The sequence below is a fragment of the Tamandua tetradactyla genome, chromosome 12, assembly GCF_023851605.1.
Source record: "Tamandua tetradactyla isolate mTamTet1 chromosome 12, mTamTet1.pri, whole genome shotgun sequence".
NCBI lineage: Eukaryota > Metazoa > Chordata > Mammalia > Pilosa > Myrmecophagidae > Tamandua > Tamandua tetradactyla.
Window position 1 is genome coordinate 34,847,000 of NC_135338.1, and position 20,030 is coordinate 34,867,029.

Consider the following 20,030-nt stretch of genomic DNA (forward strand, 5'->3'; position numbering starts at 1 on the left):
ATTTGGGTCTAATCTCTTTGGGGTGCACTGCACTTCTTGGATCTGTAATTTTAGGTCTTTCATAAGAGTTGGGAAATTTTCAGTGAAAATTTCTTCCATTAGTTTTTCTCCTCCTTTTCCCTTCTCTTCTCCTTCTGGGACACCCACAACACGTATATTTGTGCGGTTCATATTGTCCTTGAGTTCCCTGATACCCTGTTCAAATTTTTCCATTCTTTTCCCGATAGTTTCTGTTTGTTTTTGGAATTCAGATGTTCCATCCTCCAAATCACTAATTCTATCTTCTGTCTCTTTGAATCTATCATTGTAGGTATCCATTGTTTTTTCTATCTTTTCTACTTTGTCCTTCACTTCCATAAGTTCTGTGATTTGTTTTTTCAGTTTTTCTATTTCTTCTTTATGTTCAGCCCATGTCTTCTTCATGTCCTCCCTCAATTTATCGATTTCATTTTTGAAGAGGTTTTCCATTTCTGTTCGTATATTTAGCATTAGTTGTCTCAGCTCCTGTATCTCATTTGAACTATTGGTTTGTTCCTTTGACTGGGCCATATTTTCGATTATTTGAGCGTGATCCGTTATCTTCTGTTGGCGTCTGCGCATTTAGACAGATTTCCCTGGGTATTGGATCCAAAAGTTTGGAAGATTTTTCTGTGAAATCTCTGGGTTCTGTTTTTCTTATCCTGCCCAGTAGGTGGCGCTCGTGGCACACGTTTGTCTGCGGGTCCCACCAGTAAAAGGTGCTGTGGGACCTTAAACTTTGGAAAACTCTTGCCGTCCGGGGGGTTCGCTAGCCGAAGCGGCTTGAGCCGGCCCGGGGTCCGAACGCAGGGAGGGTTGCTGGTCGCCGCAGCCCGGGAAAGAGCCCGTCCGAATTTCCTAGTCGGCCCGGGGCGACAAGCCTGGCGGGAGGGCGCCAGCGGCAGCGGCCTGCCCGAGGGAGTGCACTTTCCCCGGGAGTCACGGGTTTGGAAGGGGCCTCCCCCACCCGTCACCGTTCTCCACGGCCTGGGGATTTCCGATCCAATTCTCTCAGTTGGTCCGGGGGGCCGCACGTGGTTTGGGCGCCAGCCGCCTTGGTTTCAGGGGACCGCCTCTCCAATTCTCCCAGCCGGCCCGGGAAGGGGGAAGGGAGTAACTCCAGCCACTTGCCGCCCGGCCCGGTAAGGCCCGCGCGCCTCGGCGATCTCACCCGAGCTGCTTCTCTCAGCCAGCCAGCCGTTCCAGGATGGGGTACGCTGTCTTTTTTATCTCTGTTGTGGCTTTGGGCGCTTTCTGTATCGTTTCTACTCCCCTAGTAGCTGACCTGGAGAAGAAACTAAGATCCGCGCGTCTTACTAAGCCGCCATCTTCCAGGAAGTCCCAATTTTCTTTTAAGGATTTTCTAAAGGAGACCATATAATATTTGCTCTTCTGTTTCTGGCTTATTTTGCCCTACACATAATTTCCACATCATTTCCCCAAGTTTCATTCACCTCGTTGCATGTCTCACAACTTTGTTCCATTCCGTAGCCACACAATGTTACATCATATGTATATATCATAGTTCGCCATTCTACTTCTCAGTCAGTATATCCTTCAGCCACCTCCATCCATTGGGTATCATGGATAATATCCAAAGTAAACAATCCATGTCTCACATTATCCTCACTTAATTGTATAATCAACATTCTTTTTTTTCCCTAATTTTTATTGCTAAAACAACGTATAAGAACATATGTTGTTAACATGCAAACATTCCATACATGGTATACAATCAATGATTCAGAATATCGTTACATAGTTGTATATTCATCACCATTATCATTTTTTAGAACATTTGCATCACTCCACAAAAAGAAATAAAAAGACAAAAGAAAAACTTATACATACCATACCCCTTACCCCTCTCTCTCATTGACCACTAGTATTTCCTTCTATCCAGTATTTATTTTTTTAATTTTGACATCTGTTCTCTTTATTATTTATTGTTAATCCACGTTTTACTCATCTGTCCATACCATAGATAAAAGGAGCATCAGACACAAGGTTTTCACAATCACATAGTTGCATTACGAAAGCTATATCATTATACAATCATCTTCAGCAAACATGGCTACTGGAACACAGCTCTGTAGTTTCAGGTGCTTTCCTCTAGCCTAATACACCTTAAACTAAAAAGGGGATATCTATATAATGCGTAAGAATTACCTCTAGGATAACTTCCCAATTCTGTTTGAAATCTCTCAGCCACTGACACTTTATTTTGTCTCATTTCTCTCCTCCCCATTTTGGTCGATAAGGTTTTCTCAATCCCTTGATGCTGAGTTCCAGCTCATTCTAGGATTTCTATCTCATGTTGCCAGGGATATTTATACTTCTGGGAGTCATGTCCCATATAAAGAGGGGGAGGCTGGTGAGTTTACTTGCCTTGTTGGCTGAGAGATAGGCTACATCTGAGCAACAAAAGAGCTTCTCTGGGGATGATTCTTAGGCCTATTTTAAGTTGGCTTCGTCTGTCCTTTGCCGGGACAAGTTTCATATGAATAAACCCCAAGATTGAGGGCTTGGCCTATTGATTTGGTTGTCCACACTGCTTACCAGAATATCAGAAATTCCTCCAAATGGGGAAGTTGAATTTTCCCCCTTTCTCACTGTTTCCCTAGGGAACTTCAATCATCAGCAGTCTTAACTATAGACAGTTTTCATTACTTCACGGAGAGAAATAACCAATTAACACATCTCACCAAATTGAAAAATCCAAATGTCCCCTTAACTCATGTCCTTCCCCTCCAATTATTTACTCCTGATATTGCTGTGGTACTGTTGATGTCTTCTTGTTCATCATAGACCATAGTATGCAATAGTAGTTTCCCCTTCTACCCTTCTATTATTGATTCTTTGTACAAGATTCAAACGCTTGAAGTAGTTCATACAAGAATTTATTTATGTTTGTAGTGTTAATTGGTGGGATACATGGCTCTATACAAACCCCTTTCAATCATGCTCACTTTCAATATGGCAATATTACTTATAGACCCATTAGTGAACCACCTTCACTTCTATCCATTCTCTTATGTTTAAGTTCAATCTCATTAACTGACCATTTAGCCATTTCTAGCTTCCATCTATCTTTATATTCTACATTATAAGCCTCTGAGTTTTTACCTTTACCAAGGTCATAGTAGTGAAATCATATATTATCTGTCCTTTTGTGTCTGGCTTATTTCACTCAGCTTTATGTCCTGAAGGCTCATCCATCTTGTCATATGCTTCAGGGTGTCATTTTTTCTTACTGCTGCATGATCTTCCATCATATGTATATACCACATTTTGTTTATCCACTCATCTTTTGATGGGCACATGCATTGTTTCTGTTTTTTGGTACTTGTAAATAATGTTGCTCTGAACATTGCTGTGCAAATGTCTGTTTGTGTCACTGCTTTCAGCTCTTCTGGGCATATACCAAGTAGTGGTATTGCCAGGTCATAGGGCAATGCGATATTTAGTTTTCTAAGAAACCGTCAAACTGTCTTCCACAGTAGCTGTACCATTATACATTCCCACAAGCAATGCATAAGTGTTCCAATTTTGCCACATACTTTCCAACATTTATAGTTTCTTGTTTGTTTAATAGCAGCCATTTGTATAGGTGTGAGGTGATATCTCATTGTAGTCTTGATCTGCATTTCTCTTATAGCTAATGAAAATGAGCATCTCTTCATGTGCTTTTTAGGAATTTGTGGTAGTGAGATTCAGTTGTCAACTTGGCCAGGTGAAGGCACCTAGTTCTGTTGCTGTGGCCATGAGCCAATGGTACGTGAACCTCATCTGTTGCTGATTTACATCTGCAGTCGGCTAGGAGGCGTGCCTGCTGCAATGAATGACTTTTGACTTAATTGACTGGTACTTAAATGAGAGAGCTCAACGTAGCACAGCCTAAGTGGCTCGGCATACCTTATCTCAGCACTCGCAGTTCAGCCTATGCCTTTGGAGATGCAGAGAGAAATCACCCTGGGGAAAGTTGTTGGAACCCAGAGGCCTGGAGAAAAGGCCAGCAGAGATCATCCTGTGCCTTCCCACATAAGAAAGAACCTCAGTGGAAAGTTAGCTGCCTTTCTTCTGAAGAACTGACAAAATAAATGCCCTTTTATTGAAAGCCAATCCATCTCTGGTGTGTTGCATTCTGGCAGCTAGCAAACTAGAACACCATTTGTATTTGCTTTTCGGGAAAAATGTCTATTCGTGTCTCTAGCCCATTTTATAATTGGGTTGTTTGTTCTTTGTTTTTGAGTTTTATGATTTCTGTATGTATACAGGAAATTAAACCTTTATCCAGTACCTGATTTACAGATATTTTTCCCCGTTGAGTTGGCTGCCTCTTTACCTTTTGGTGAAGTCTCTTTGAGGCACAGAGGGATTTGATTTTTTTTTTTTTTTTTTTTTTTTTTTTTTTTTAAAGGAAAGACAGAGAGAAGGAAGGAAGGATAGAAGGAAGGAAGGAAGGAAGAAAGGGAAACATTTTTAAACATTTTCTTGTTTTATTGTATTCTGTTTCTCCGTTTTTGTTACATGGGCTGGGGCCGGGAATCGAACCGAGGTCCTCCGGCATAGCAGGCAAGCACTTTGCCCGCTGAGCCACCGCGGCCCACCCGAGGGATTTGATTTTGAGGAGTTTTCATTTATCTATTTTTTTCTTTTATTGCTTGTGCTTTGAGTGTAAATTTTAAGACGCTACCTCTTATTACTTGGTCTTGAAAATGTTTCCCTACATTTTCTTCTAGGAGTTATAGTACTGGCTCTTATACCTAGGTCTTTGATCTGCTTTGAATTAATTTTTGTACAAGGTATGAGGTCATTGTCCTCTTTCATTCTTTTGGCTATTGATATTCAGTTCTACCAGGCCCATTTATTGAAAAGACTGTTCTGTCACAGTTCAGTGAATTTGGGGACTTTGTTGAAGGTCAATTGACCATAGATTTGGTGGTCCATCTCCACACTTTCAATTTGATTCCATTCGTCAATACTTCTGTCTTTTTCCAGTCCGATGCTGTTTTGACCACTGTGGCTTTTATAATAAACTTTAAAATTAGGTTGTGTTAATTCATCCACTTTGTTCTTTTTTAGGATATTTTTAGCTATTTGGGGTCTCTTTCTCTTCCAAATGATGTGTTTTTTTTTTGCATGGGCAGACACTGGGAAATGAACCTGGGTCTCTGGCATGGCAGGTGAGAATTCTACTTGCTGAGCCACTGTGGCCCATCCTTCCAAATGAATTTGATAACTAGTTTTTCCAAGTCTTTAAAGTAGGTTGTTGGAATTTTGATTAGTATGGCATTCAATCTGTAGATCAGTTTTGGTAGAATCGACATCTTCATTTAACCTTCCTATCCATGGGCCAGGAATGTCTTTCCATCTATTTTGATCTTCTTTGATTTCTTTTAGCAATGTTTTATAGTTTTTTATGTATAGGTCCTTTTCATCTCTACTTAAGTTTATTCCAAGATGCTTGATTCTTTTAGTTGCTGTTTTGAATGGATTTCTTTCCTTAATTGTCTCCTCGGTTAGGTCCTTGCTTTGTGTATAGAAATATCATTGATTTTTGCACATTAATATTATATCCTGCCACTTTGCTGAATTTGTTAGCTCAAGAAGCTTTGTTGTAGATTTTTTAGGATATTCTAAGTATAGCATCATGTCATCTGCATTAATGGAAGTTTTTCTTTTTCCTGCCTGATTACTCTAGCTAGAACTTCTAGTACAATGTTGAATAATAGTGGTGACAGAGGACTTCCTTCTCTCATTCCTGATCTTATGGGCAAGGCTTTCTTTCAGTCTCTCACTGTTGAGTACGATGCTGGCTGTGGGTTTTTCATATATGCCCTTTATGATATTGCACTTTGATTTCTACCTTTTGAGTAGTGTTTTTGTCAGGAAAGGATGCTGAATTTTGTTGAATGCTTTTTCCGCATTAATTGTCATGATCGTGTGATTTTTTTCCTTTTGATTTGTTAATGTGCCGTGTTACATTGATTGATTTTCTTGTGTTGAACCACGCTTGCATTCCTGGTATAAACCCCACTTGGTCATTATGTATAATTCCTTTAATGTGTTGTTGGATTTGATTTACTAGCATTTTGTTGAGAATTTTTCCATCTATATTCATTAGGGAGGTTTGCCTGTAGTTTTCCCTTCCTGTAGCATCTTTACCTGGATTTGATATTACGAGTGATGTTAGCTTCATAAAATGATTTAGGTAGTGTTCCTTTTTCCTCAAATTTTTGGAAGAGGAAGAGTTTGAGCAGGATTGGTGTTAGTTCTTTTGGAATGATTGATAAAATTTGCCTTTGAGGCCATCAGGCCCTGGGCTTTATTTTGTGGAAGATTTTTGATGACTGAATGAATTTCTTTACTTGTGATTGGTTTGTTGAGATCTTTTATTTCTTCTTGAGTCACTGTAAGTTGTTTGTGAGTTTCTAGGAAATTGTCCATTTCATCTAAGTTGTCTAGCTTGTTGGCATATAGTTGTTCATTTTATCATCTTATGGTTTTTAAAAATTTATTCAGGATCCATGGTAATGACTCCCCACTCATTTCTGATTTAGTTTATTTCCATCCTTTCCCTTTTTTTCTTTGTCAGTCTACCTAGGGGTCCATTAATTTTATTGATTTTCTCAAAGAATCAACTTTTGCTTTTATTGACTCTTTGTATTTTTTTTTTTTTATTCTGCAATCCGTTTATTTCTGTTTAACCTTTGTTATTTCTCCTCTTGTATTTGCTTTAGGGTTTGTTGTTCTTTCTCTAGAACCTCCAGTTGTGCAGTTAAGTCCTCTATTTTTGCTCTTTCTTCTTTTTTAATATAGGCATTTAGAACAATAAATTTCCCTCTCAGCACTGCCTTTGCTGTATCTCGTAAATTCTGATATGTTGTGTTCTCAGTTTCATTCATCTCCAGATATTTGCCAATTCCGGTAGCAATTTATTCTTGGACCCACTGATTGTTTATGAATGTGTTATTTAATCTCTATGCATTCGTGAAAGTTTTGGTTCTTTAGTGGGTGTTGATTTCCAGCTTCATTCCATTATAATCAGAAAGTGCTTGAATAATTTCAGTCTTTTAAAATTTATAATGACTTATTTTATACCCCAGCACATGATCTATCCTGGAGAATGTTCCATGTGCACCAAAGAAGAATGTATATCCTGGTATTTTGTTGTGTAACAATCTGTATATGTCCGTTAGGTCTTATTTATTTATCAAATTGTTTTAATTCTCTGCTTCCTTGTTGATCCTCTGTCTGTTGTTCTGTCTGTAGAGGAGAGTGGTGTATTGATGTGTCCCACTATTATTGTTGAAACATCTATTGCTCCCTTCAGTTTTCCCAATGTTTGCCTCATGTACTTTGGAGCGTCTTGATTAAGAGCATGAATATTTATGTTTGCTATTTCTTCTTGGTGTATTGCCCCTTTTATTACTGTGCAGTGTTCTTCCTTGTCTCTTATGATGTCTTTACATTTAAAGTCTGTTTTGTCTAGTAATTAGTATAGCTACTTCTGCTTTCTTTTGGTTACAGCTTGCATGGAACATCTTTTTCCATCCTTTCACTTTCAGTTTGTTTGTATCCTTGGGTCTAAGATGAGTCTCTTGTAAGGAGCATATAGATGGATCATATTTCTTAATACATTCTGCCAATCTGTATCTTTTAATTGGGAAGTTTAGTCTGTTAACATTCAAAGTTATTACCATAAGGGCATTTCTTATATCTACCATCTTGTCCTTTGATTTTTATTTGTCAGATCTATATATTCTTTTCCCTCTTTCTCTTTTTATCCTTTATGTTACCCTTACTGGTACTTTTCGATTCTGTGTCCTCCTGCAGACCTCCCTCTCCTGTCTTTTTTGTTTCAACAGACAGAACTCTTTAGTATTTCTTGTAGGGCATGTCTGCATGTCTTCTGTTGACAAATTCTGTCAGCCTTTATTTCTCTGTGAATATTTTAATTTCTCCCTCACTTTTTTCTGCCCCCATGGGCAGGTACTGGGAATCGAACCCGGGTATCTGGCATGGCAGGCAAGAACTCTGCCGCTGAGCCACTGTGGCCTGTCCCCTCCCTCGCTTTTGAAGGACAACTCGCCTGGGTAAAAAATTTTTTCTCTTTGAGGATCTTAAGTATATCATACCACTGTGTTCTTGCCCCCATAGTGCCTGTCGAGTAGTCCGAACTTGGTCTTATATAATTTCCTTTTCTCTTGCCGCTTTCAAAATTTTCTGCTCCTGCCCAACATTTGGCAGACTGAATAGTATGTGTCTTGGAGTAGGTCTATTTGGATTAATTTTATTTGGTTTCGTTGAACTTCTTCGATTTGCTTATTTATGTCTTTTATAAGTGTTGGGAAGTTTTCCCTCATTATCTCTTCATCTAATCTCCCCAGCCCTTTGCTCTTCTCTTCTCTCTTCTGGGACACCAGTGATTCTTATATTTGCACACTTTGTTTTCTCCATCATTTCCTGAGAGCCAATTCCAATTTTTCCATCTTTTTTTGCTATTTGTTCTTTTGAATTCAACTGTCCTGTCCTCTAGTTGCTTATTCTTTTTTTTTTTTTGGCCTCTTCAAATCTCCGGTCACATGGCTCTCGTATATTTTAAATTTGGCCTACAGTATCTTTCATTTTTGTGATATCTGCTGTTTTTCTATTTGTTTTTCAAATTCTTTTGTATGCTCTTTGTGCTGGTTTGAAAGGATGTATGCCCCCTAGAAAAGCCATATTTTAATCAAAATCCCATTTCATAAAGGTAGAATAATCCCTATTCAATACTGTATGTTTGAAACTGTAATCAGATCATCTCCCTGGATGATGTGATTTAATTGAGTGGTTGTTAAACTGGATTAGGTGATGACATGTCTCCACCCATTTGGGTGGGTCTTGATTGGTTTACTGGAGTCCTATAAAAGAAGAAACATTTTGGAGAATGGGAGATTCAGAGAGAGCAGAGAATGCTGCAGCACCACGCAGCAGATAGTCCACCAGCCAGAGACCTTTGGAAATGAAGAAGGAAAACGCCTCCTGGGGAGCTTCATGAAACCGGAAGCCAGGAGAGAAAGCTAGCAGATGATGCCGTGTTCGCCATGTGCTTCCAGCCAAGAGGGAAGCCCTGACTGTGTTTGCCATGTGCCATCTCACTTGAGAAACCCTGAACTTCATCGGCCTTCTTGAATCAAGGTATCTTTCCCTGGATGGATACCTTAGATTGGACATTTCTATACACTTGCTTTAATTGGGACATTTTCTCAGCCTTAGAACTGTAAACTAGCAACTCATTAAATTCCCCCTTTTAAAAGCCATTCCATTTCTGGTATATCGCATTCTGGCAGCTAGCAAACTAGAACACTCTTCTAGTGTCTTGTTGATATCCTTTATGTCACAAGCCAACCCACTGAATATATTTAGGAGATTTGTGTGAACATCTTTGATTAGTTGTTCCAAAGTCTGTGTCTCCTCTAGTGTTTTAATTTGGTTATTTGGCTGGGCCATATCTGCCTCCATCTTCTGTTGGCTTTCAGGCATTTGATTATCTTGATAGTTTTATTTTGAAAGTTGATTTTCCTCAGTCATCTAAGATTTTGTGTTTGCTTGGGTTTACAATCATAAACCCACTTGGTTTGTCAGTGAGTCCCTACTAAACTAAGACCCAGACCTCATGCAGGGAATGCAACTTTACTTGAGGATCTGTTTAAATCTAGACAGATAGGCAGTTTTCCAGACTGCTTTCTGTTTCTTTCCATCAGTTGGTGCTCTAGGGGCTCTTCTTCCCCTCAGGGAAGCTGGGTGAGCTGATGAAGACCTGGTGCAATTCCAGCCAGGTCCACTGGTCCTAGCGTGTGCTAAAAGCTGCCAGTCCTGGTGCTGGGACGTGGGCAGTGTGCATCTCAACGGAGATTTTGCTTGTGGGTGCAATGGGACTGGTAGTTCCCAGGCTTTTGCTTGTAATGGCTTTAGGCTGTGGGACTGGGTGTTTCATCTGCACCTGTGCACAGCCAACCTGGAAATGCCTGCAGGCTAGGCATTGTGTGGGTTGCAGTTCTGGGACATGGGGTGAAGAATGGGGGCATGGCTCAGAGGCACAGGGCAGGGGTGTGGTGCAGGGTGGAAGGGTGGAGGGTATGGGGCAGGATGCGGGATGTGAAGCGGGGTGAGGGGCACGGTGTGGCTTTCTTCCATGATCTTGTCTCCCTGTCTATGTGTACCTGATGGTCTGGATCTCCATATGGAAAGGGAGCTGTCTCTATGAATTTTGATACCCTCTGTTATTTTCTTTGTAGTTACCATGGAGTTTACATTTAATATCCTAATCGATAACTATCTTGTTTGCTTTGATACCAACTTAACTTCAATAGTATATACAAACTCTGTTCCCATACCACTTCATTCCCCCATGTTCATGTAGTTCTTGTTACAAATTACATGTTTAAATATTATGAGTCCCAAACCACTGATTTCTCATTACGTTTTGTGATATGTCTTTAGATCCTGTGGGAAGTAAAAAGAGGACTCACAAACCAAAAATACAATAGTGCTGGTATTTATATTTTTCTCATGTCATTACCCTCATTGGAGATACTTATTTCTCTGTGTAGCTTTAATCTGTTGTCTATTTTCCTTTTCTTTCAACTTGAAGAACTCTCTTTAGCATATCTTTAGGGCCCTCCCTCAATTTTTAGTTATCTGGGACTATTGCAATCTCTCCCTCGTTTTTGAAAGGCAGTCCTAGCTGGATATAGAATCCTTAGGTGGTAGTTTTTTGCTTTCAGCATTTTAAATTTGAAATCCTTCTGCCTTCTTGCCTCTGTGGAGTCTGATGAAAAATCAGCATTAATCTTATTGAGGCTCCCTATATGTGACAAGTTGCTTTTCTTTTGAGACTTTTAGGCTTTCTCTTTCTCTTTGGCATTTGACTGCTTAATTATACTATGCCATGGGGTGGGTCTATTTGAATTTATTCTGTTTGGAGTTTGTTGAACACCCTGGATGCATGCATTCATGTCTTTCATTGAATTTGGGAAATGTTCAGCCATTATTTCTTTGAATATTCTCTCTGCCTGCCCCCTCCCCCGCTTCTGGGACTCCCACAGTGTATATATTGGTATGCTTGGTCGTGTCCCACAGGTTCCTCAGTCTCTGTTCACTTTTCTTCATTTTTTCTACTTTTTGCTCCTCTGACTGAATGATTTCAATAGTCTTATCTTAAAGTTTCACAGATTCTTTCTTTTGCCAGCTCCAATCTGCTGTTGAACCCATCGAGGGATTTTTTTTATTTCTGTTGCTGTGGTCTTCAGCTGTTAATTTCCTTTTCATAATTTCCCCATCTCTATTGATATTCTGTTTGCGTTAATCTGTCATTTTTCTGATTTCCTTTTGTTCTTTATCCTTGTTTTCCTTTTGTTCTTTGAGCATATTTAGGACCATTTTAAAGAAGTCTCTCTCTAGAATGTGCTAGGCCTGCTTCTCCTTGTGGATGATTTGTAATGCTTTTATCTTCTCCTTTTCTTGGGCCATCACTTCTTGTTCTGTATGTTTTGTAATCTCTTGTTGAAACCTAACATTTTAATGTTTTAGTGTGTTACTGCTAGAGTTTAGACTCTAAGGCATCTGTTCCTTAAGTTTATATTCAGCTGGTGTTAGGGTTTACGTGAATACCAGGAGCTAACAAAAAAAAAAAAAGGAGACCATGAAGAAAAGAAAACACTTTTCCCCGTCTTTGCAGATTGACCTGTGCAAGTAAGTGCTCTCCTTTAGGATTTATCCATGCAATGAGTTCAGAGTATAGCTTCATTTCAAGTTATAGGGGTCTCCCTTATCCTTTCTGTGCATGCATCTTGTCTTTGGCATATGTGTGTGTGCCCTCAGAATTCCCCTGTTCACATGTTTCTAAATGTCCTTTCTTCTCTCTGAACAGTTTCTTCATTGTTCTGGACGCTGCACTTGATGTCCTATACCCTTCAGTCTCTTGCCCCAGGCAGTAGCATGACTTGACTACTCTTACGCAGTGTTCTCTAGGAGAGCTTTGTGTACTGCCTTCTACCTGTTGTCCAAATTCTGGGATGGCAAGTTCCTCAGGCAGCCACCAGGCAGATTGGGCCAGATATTCATGCTCTCAGTGTGCACATGAAGGTTACTCTGCCCAGTCTGGAACCAGGACCAGGGACATGTCTCAGAAGTAGAGGCTGTCTTGGCTCCAAGCTGGTAAGGAGAGGGGGTGGGGCCAGTCTGGAGACCACAAGATCACACCACTTTTAAATAGCCTTTTTTTCTTGATTCAGTGTTTGCCTTGTTATTGCAGTCCTTTAACTGCTTTCTGGAGAAAATTTTCTGAAAGTTTTGCTAGTTCTTGCTGGTTTTTCAAAGCTCCTGTAGGGGGATGGAACCTTGAAGCATCTTTCCTCACCTTCTTGTTGGCTCTTGAATTTTGCTTAAATGCTCTAGACTGTTTAATTCTGTGTGGCACAGTAATATTTTTTCCAATTTTCTTATAGTGCTTCAAAGGGCAAGGCAAGGGAAGAATTGACAGGGTAGACAAAAAGATCCTCTCTTCCTCTTTTTGGTGAAATGGTTTGTGGCCCCAACTAAGTCAAATTCCTCATAAAGGAGGCTTGAAGACACTGTTTGGATCATATCCAAGGGAGACAAAAGAGAGAGGAAAGAAAAGGGGTTAGCAATTGCTGGCAGGTAACCTCGGAGGGGAGCTGAGCTGACATTGTGCCTACTGAAGATTTGGCTGCATGCCCAGATTCAGAATGGAGGGGGAGGTTTGTATGTTTATCTGAGAATAGAGAATAGAGAACAGGAAGATTAGCACACAGTTGAATTAATAATTCAAATCAGAGAAACCTAAATTATGGGAAACTTTATTAGGTTTCTGCTCTAGTGTATATAGTAAAATGTTGCTAATATACTGATGTATAGCAACCTTGGCAAGGAAAAAGGGAAATCTTTGTGAGATCTTCTGGCAGATATTTTCATTTACTTGATTTCTTTCTCCACTTTCATCTATTCCTTTCCTGTCCCTGCTTTCAAAGAAGAAAAATCATGAAAAATCTAATTTTCATCCCCCTTCCCCCTTGCTTTGAGACAGCAACCACTGCTGCCATCTGAAGTATCTCATCAGAGCTGAAAGGGTTGAGAGTGAGGACTAGGTAATCACTGTCCAGCCTGAGTCTTCTGTCTCTCTTTCTCTCCCATGTCTTTTAGCCTTCCATAAGTGGAGAAGTTCTAATGCTTCGCTCTAGAACATATACAAGCCTTGGGGAGTCTTAGTATGAGTTTTCTGGTTTCTCACCCCATGGACCAAAAAGGTATTTAAAGTATAAATCTGAACCTAGGAAAGGAACAAAAGTAAATGCCACCTTTTAATCACTTATAAATTATTGTCTTCCCTATCTACTTGCTCATTGTTTGATTTAAAACAATCTTTTGTTTTAAGCTCAGAGGACTTGCTTAAGGAGCCATATTAGGAGATAAAGCTTTTGACTTACTGTCTACTGGGTGAGTCTCTGTAAGTCCTTTAGTTAATGAGGTGAGAATCTCAAAGATTTGGGAAGCCTCTTTGTCATTGTAGTAGATTATCATCCAGATTTTGGCCTTATTTTGTTTCATCCTCTCATTCATAAGAGGGGAAATGGTGGAAGTAATAAATCATGTAATTTTGCCGTTTTCTTTTTTTCTACTTCTCTCTTTCTTTTGTTTTTTGTTTTCATTTTAAAGGGCAGTCCAAAAACACAGGTTATTTTAGCTTCTGTCCTCCACTTAGGAATTTAGAAAATGTGGGTACATGAGTAGATAACCACTGTTGAAATTTAAGATAATAAATAAACTCATATCCCTTCTTTCTCTTGTCTTCCTCTTCCCCTTTTTTTCCTCCCAATATCTTGAGCAGATTCATATTCAAAGGACCGGGGACCTTGGATAGTAAAACCAGTGGCCTCCTCTCGGGGGCGGGGTGTCTACCTGATCAACAATGTAAGTATGTGGCAGATGGCAAACCTCTCTCCTTGTTTGTTCGTCCCTGCTTCACACTTTTTCCTGAATGCCAATATCATTCCTTTTTATTTAGAGCTAGGTGTTCCCTTCTGAAATCTGCATGCAGAAGTGTGTGTTGTGAGTGGGTATGAGTTGGCACTGTCCACCTTACTGACAGTAATTTCCTCCAATGCCATAGTTATTCCATGGCTAAAAGGTCACTTGATCTAGTTTTGGGAGATGGCAATCTTTAGTACCAACAGGTAACGAAGTACATTTTCTTCTTTCATGATACTGTCATGATAATTCCTCAGCACTAAGTATTAGCATATATTTAGTTTCTACTCTGAGCAGAACTGTGGAAGCCTGTTCTCAAGGCTATCAAGTAAATAACCTTCAGCTTCTGTTGCTGCTGCTGCTCCTTCCTTCCTTCTTCCTTTCTTCCCCTCCTCCCCTTCCTCCACATTTTCTCGCTTCCTTCTCTTCCTCTTTTTCCCCAGAAGCCATAAGCATCTTAATTCTTTGCAATATACTCATTAAAAATTGTTTTCAAATTGACTACATATATAGAATAAATACAATAAAATCCCATCCCCTGTCTCTCTCCCTAGATTTATAATAGTAGTAGGAACTAAACATAGTTGGTTTATGTATTGTCTTTCTTCAACTTTATATTGTATCTTTTGATTCCTAGCTTGACATTTATTGCACTCGTCACCTCCTACCCTTCCTTCTACATTCCATCTCTGTTTGATTAATTTTTTATTATTTTTATATCATAGAAGTTTATAACATTGATATCCTCTTCAATAACAGTGATTCAGTTTCTCTGCTTTATCTGTAGGATGAGTAAAAAAAAATTCAACTCAGTCGAAACAGCCTTTATAAGCACTGGAATTCTGAAATTTAACCAATATTTAGGTTTGGGTCTTTTATCAGTCTCTTTCTCCTGGATATTTGGTGGACCATTTTGATCTGAAAACTAATGTGTTTCTTTAATTCAGGGGAAAGTAGACATCTTATTGTCTGTGTATTAGAACTCCTTTTTGAGGCATTTTGAGTCTTTCCTTCATGTCGCCTTTTCTTTCATTGCTGTTTTTTTGCCTTTTCCCTATCTTGGTCTTCTGTATCACCAGCTTGAGCTCTAGCCATTTTATTATTCATTCTTTATATTGTATTTTTATATTGGCTTTTCCAGAAGCTCTTGTTCTCTGATTTGCTTTTTTTTTTAAATAGCCTGTTGTTTAATGGGTGCAGTTTGCCTGCTAGTCTTTCTGAGGATACCAATTGAAATATGTATATATATCTTCTAATATTTTTATTGTAAACAACAAACAAACATACAGACATTCTTGACATGGTTGCAATCAGTGACTCACAGTATCATCACATAGTTGTGTATTCAGCACCATGATCATTTTTTTTTTGAACATCTGCATTTCTCCAGCAAAAGAAAGAAAAAAGAAAAAACTCATATATGCCATTCCCCTTATCCCTCTCTCTCATTGGCCACTAGTATTTCAATCTACTCAATTTATTTTAACCTTTGTTCCCCCTATTATTTGTTTATTTATTTTCCATATTTTTTATTCATCTGTCCATACCTTAGATAAAAGGAGCATCAGACACAAGATTTCAATTGAAATATTTTTAAAGTACTCTTCTGTTTCTTGAATTTTCTTGGTTTCTTCCAGGGCTAATTCTATTTATTCATCATGGATTTCTTCCTACTCTTGCTTTTCTCGATTTTTTTTTTCCAGTTTTTTATTGGGTTACCTGTCCTTTTATTGTCAAGTTGTCAGGGTTATTGATATGTTTTAGACACTAGGCTTTTATCACATATTTAATTTGCAAATACTTTCTCCCATTCTTTGGATTTTCTTTTTACTTCTTTGATACTGTTCATCAGTTGCAAAGTTCAAAAAATTTGACCAAGTCGAATTTATTTTTTTCTTTTGGTTGTTTGCACTTTGTGTCATAGAGAGCCTAATATTGTTTTGTTCTTTATTTAATCAAGGTAACATAAAAGTTTGAAAGTAAATAGAGGAGTTAACATGATTTTAAATACATGTAATTTTTTTAAGTGAGGAGGCATTGTCTAAAGCAATAAGGAAGAAGATGGTCACCATACTTATCAATGGTTTTCTTGATTTTAATTGGGTTTTGGGTCATAGCCATAATTATGAACAAAAGACTAGACTGATTAAAATTGACAGCTGGCCTGGATTTCCTCTGTTATTGTCATCTGAACTGTTTCCCTAGTAGCATCTCCCCTGGAAGACAAGCTGACAGTGAGTTTTGTGTAGGGGCAAAACATGTTGACTGCTGTATTACACTTCAGGTAGTTGTGCAGAGAGCGTGCCCTCTTCTCTTTGCCTAGATAGGGTGGACCTAATGGAGGAAGTAGAGGTTGATATTTGTGCTTTCCTTCTTGGGCAGAGTTACTTGTCCTATCTTCCCCATTGTCTTTGCAGGGATAGAGTGACCTCAAATTCCACTCTTTTCTCTCAGATCCCTGTGGCTACATAAGATGTCCTCCCTAGAGTGCCATCCTTAGTTGGGCAAAAGCTGCTCCTTTGGTTATTGGAGAGTGTCTGATGGCTCTGCTGTTCCAAATGTTGTGTGCCAATTGATTATCTGATTATGGTTCTTTGACCCACTCCTGCTCTTCATGTTTGCTGACTAAGCAGCTTGAAACTTCTTCAGGGCCTCCTTGAGAAGATCACTCTCCCCTCTAATCTTTTTGTCTGGGGCTTTCTCTGCTGGGTGTTTTCAACCTGAAGCCATCCGTTTTCTATTTTTTTAAGATTTCCTTAAGCTTTTGGTCTGTTGCTGGCTCCTTTAATTGTTTTCTAGCCTTGTTATTAGCTCATTCTTTTCAAAATATCTTTTCTTTCCTGTCGCTGGAAGTCTGGAAGAAAAAGGGGAAGTAGCTATGTTGCTGTGTGTTCAGTACACCATCTTAAATTCTCAATTCCCTTTTCACATTGAACTATTTCATATATGTGCAGAAACTAACTATTCTTCATATTGGAAAATCCTTGAATTCAGTCTGGTCTAAAACGTGTACAGTAAGCACTGATGTACATACTTTTCATGCTGAATAAATATAGAATCTGGTTCTGATACCACAGTGACTTCAGTGCTAGACCCAGGCTACAAGTCCTGTTACTTGGCTCTTGGTCACTCTGATGGCTTTTTACTCTGGATCTTTTGGATATAAGGCCCTGATCATATGCCTTGGATCTCTCTTGTCTTGTCTTTGCTCTAATCTTGTGTGAAGACTCTTCTCCAAAAGCTTTTCCTTCAGTTCTGTGCCAGGAGTTCCAGTGTTGTTTGAATCTCATAGATTACACTAGTTTGGGTTGTATTTTAGCTACCGAATGGAATTGCTGTTGAAAGTCAGTTGTGGTAGAAGTTTGCTTTTTATTTTCTTAGACATGAGAAAAGAATAGCTCATCTGAGATTTTTTATTTTGGAATGATGCTCTTTTGCCCTAGTGATTTATAATTATAAAACCAATATCATAAAAAATAGAAAAGTTAAACTTTCCTTGGTTGAGGTTGAGAACCCTGTGCTCTAACTCTTCACTGACTGCGGAGCCTCATAAAGGGTGACATGTTTTAGAGAATGTGTTTGGCAGGCTATGCAAGAGTTTCTTTCTCCCTCCTACCTCTCCTTGGGCTGATTCCCTAGAGACCCCCTGCATAGATCAAAGTACTTGGCAGGCCCCTTTGCCTCTCCCTTTCTCCTTTGTGAAGCTTTGGAATGAGTCTGATTCTTTTAGGTATTTGCTGGAGGTGCCAGACAGAAGTCTGGGAAGATGCCAGCAGGCATGAGGGGAGCAGGCGACATGTGGACATTATGGGAAAACATTCTAGTTTCTCCCCCAAACTGGAATTCCCTTACCTTTTACCCAGACCTACAAACATTGTGGTTAATTGTCTTTTCTCTCTCCTTACACAGAAGGCACAGCCATCTTCTTTTCCATACCTGGATCCTTTCCCATGGAATATGTGAACCATTAGCCAACTGGATGAAGTAACTCTTTCCAAGACTGCTGCCCACTTTCCTTTTAGATTGGAGGGGGAGGGAGAGGGAGAGCTCTGGTGAACAGTCTGTAAGCAGAACCAATGGATGTGCGTGAGGGACTGTGGCAATTGGGGCCAGAGGGAGATGGGAATGGGTATGAGGGGCCAAATGATAATGTCTTTCCTGGTCTTCTCACTGGAATAAGAGGGCCTCTCATTCCCTATAATAGTAATAATCCTTTGGAAAATATCTGCAAATAGCAGCTTTTAGTATTATGAGAACAGGATGAAGGTCAGAAAAAGCATTACTTTTATGTAATACTGAAGTGAAAAATGTGGGCTCCTAATGAAGTTGGCAAAATGGTCTCTTAATGATGTTCTCTTACTATGGAAATACAGCATAAAGGGACAGAGCTGTGTTTGTTCTAGCTCCTTCAGTAACCGTGACTAAATGCCATGTTTTCCCAATTTAGTGTATTCAAACCGAGGAGAGGAAAGATCTGGTGTTTTTTGATTAAGGTATGCATTTGATTATGGAAGTCAAATTTAGTCATCCTTGTCTCATGCATTATCCATGGTAAGACAGTATTAATATTTTTCCTGAGATTTTGAAGTATCAGGAGAGGATTACATCACTCTGTCTACTTCTGTACTTGTGAATAGAATTCTGAACAGTTCTTGTTTCTACTTGTTCATATATTGTTATGTCATATGCTCTGTGTTTTTCCAGCAAATATTTAGGGAGTTCCTACTCTGTGCCAGGTGCTTTCATTCCTTAAACCTTTTTGAGATGTAGGGATTCTCTCCTACTTTTGACATTTTCCACTCTGAATAGAATGGCAGATGGTATGCCGTGAATGCTGTTGACATTGAACTGGGTAGTTAGAACCACGAAGAGACTATTGAATTTGCAATAATAATAATTTCTTGAGCATTTAATATTTACCTACCACTGTGTCTCCCAAATATAATCTCATTTAATCTTCCTAACAATCCCTTGAGGTAGTTATCACTAATCCTTCCTTGTTAGGTGGTAGAGTCAAAACTGTAACTCAGGTCTAGCTAATTTCAGAGCATACACATTTAACTACCATGCCATTCTTTACAGGTACCAGGAGCTTTAGTCTTAAGGTCTAATTAATAAAATAGATGCGTTTTCAACTTTCAGCTATTCAGATTTCTGTTTTAGGAAAGAAATTTGTGCTTGGAATTGAAATAATTTAAAATGAGTTAATTGGGGATTGATGGAAACGAGGCAGGTTTGTAGTTATCAAAAAGCTTTCATTAGTTGCCTATGGGTACATAGCGCTATACGAAGAAGTTATACTGAGCCCATCCTTTTCATCTATGAATTTATAATTTATTTCCTAGTATAGAGAAATACCATCAGTTAAACAAATATTAAAATTACTCAAATAATTGAGTAATTTATATATAACTCAAAGGATAGCAATGTATGGTAAGGAAGGAAAAAGAGGAATTGGGCATGAACATTAGAAGTGTCATGGAGTGAAGATCACTACCATTGTATTCGCTGGTATGGGAGAAAGTTGGGTGGTCATACATTCATTGTAGTCCATAGGTATACTCAGTAGGAAAATTAAAACCACCATTGCTTAATTTTAAAATTAAGCCACAATTGCTTAATTTTAGGTTTGAAATAAAGTCTGTAGCTTACTGCTTTGTATTGTGATTGCATCATTTCTTACACACTAAACTGGCTCAAAAAGGAGATAAGGCTGTGAGAAACTCATCAAGAAATGTAAAGGAGGCAGGAAATAGTGTGGGTGATTGAGTTGATTAGGGTATGAAACAGTTTTGATGTCGTAGTGTCCATATGATGCTTAGAGATGTGTTGTGAATGTGTTCTGATTTTGAGAAAGAAGCATTGGGAAATGAAAGGGGGATCGTTATCCCACTCCAGAGGTTCTCATCATGGTTTTGTATGATATGGGTCACAAAATTATCTTGATTATATGAACAGCTGTAGTATTTGAGGTAGGG

The 20,030-nt window shown here is 39.0% G+C and overlaps 1 protein-coding gene across 22 annotated transcripts in view; it reads left to right on the plus strand.

Annotated features, from left to right (window-relative positions):
• The window catches only part of TTLL5 (tubulin tyrosine ligase like 5), a 445,087-nt gene that overhangs the window by 74,333 nt on the left and 350,724 nt on the right, over positions 1-20,030 (plus strand). For 20 of the 22 annotated variants that reach the window (XR_013160369.1, XM_077123107.1, XM_077123111.1 and 17 more), the window contains one exon: positions 13,913-13,995. The exons of 1 other annotated variant lie outside the window; for it this stretch is intronic. Coding sequence is in view for 20 of the 21 variants with exons in the window: in XM_077123107.1 (XP_076979222.1) it covers positions 13,913-13,995 (83 nt within the window). In the remaining variant the exon portion in view is untranslated. Of the gene's footprint in view, positions 1-13,912; positions 13,996-15,972; positions 18,037-18,499; positions 18,546-20,030 lie in introns of those variants that run through there. One more of the 22 variants, XM_077123117.1, reaches the window with a different exon arrangement.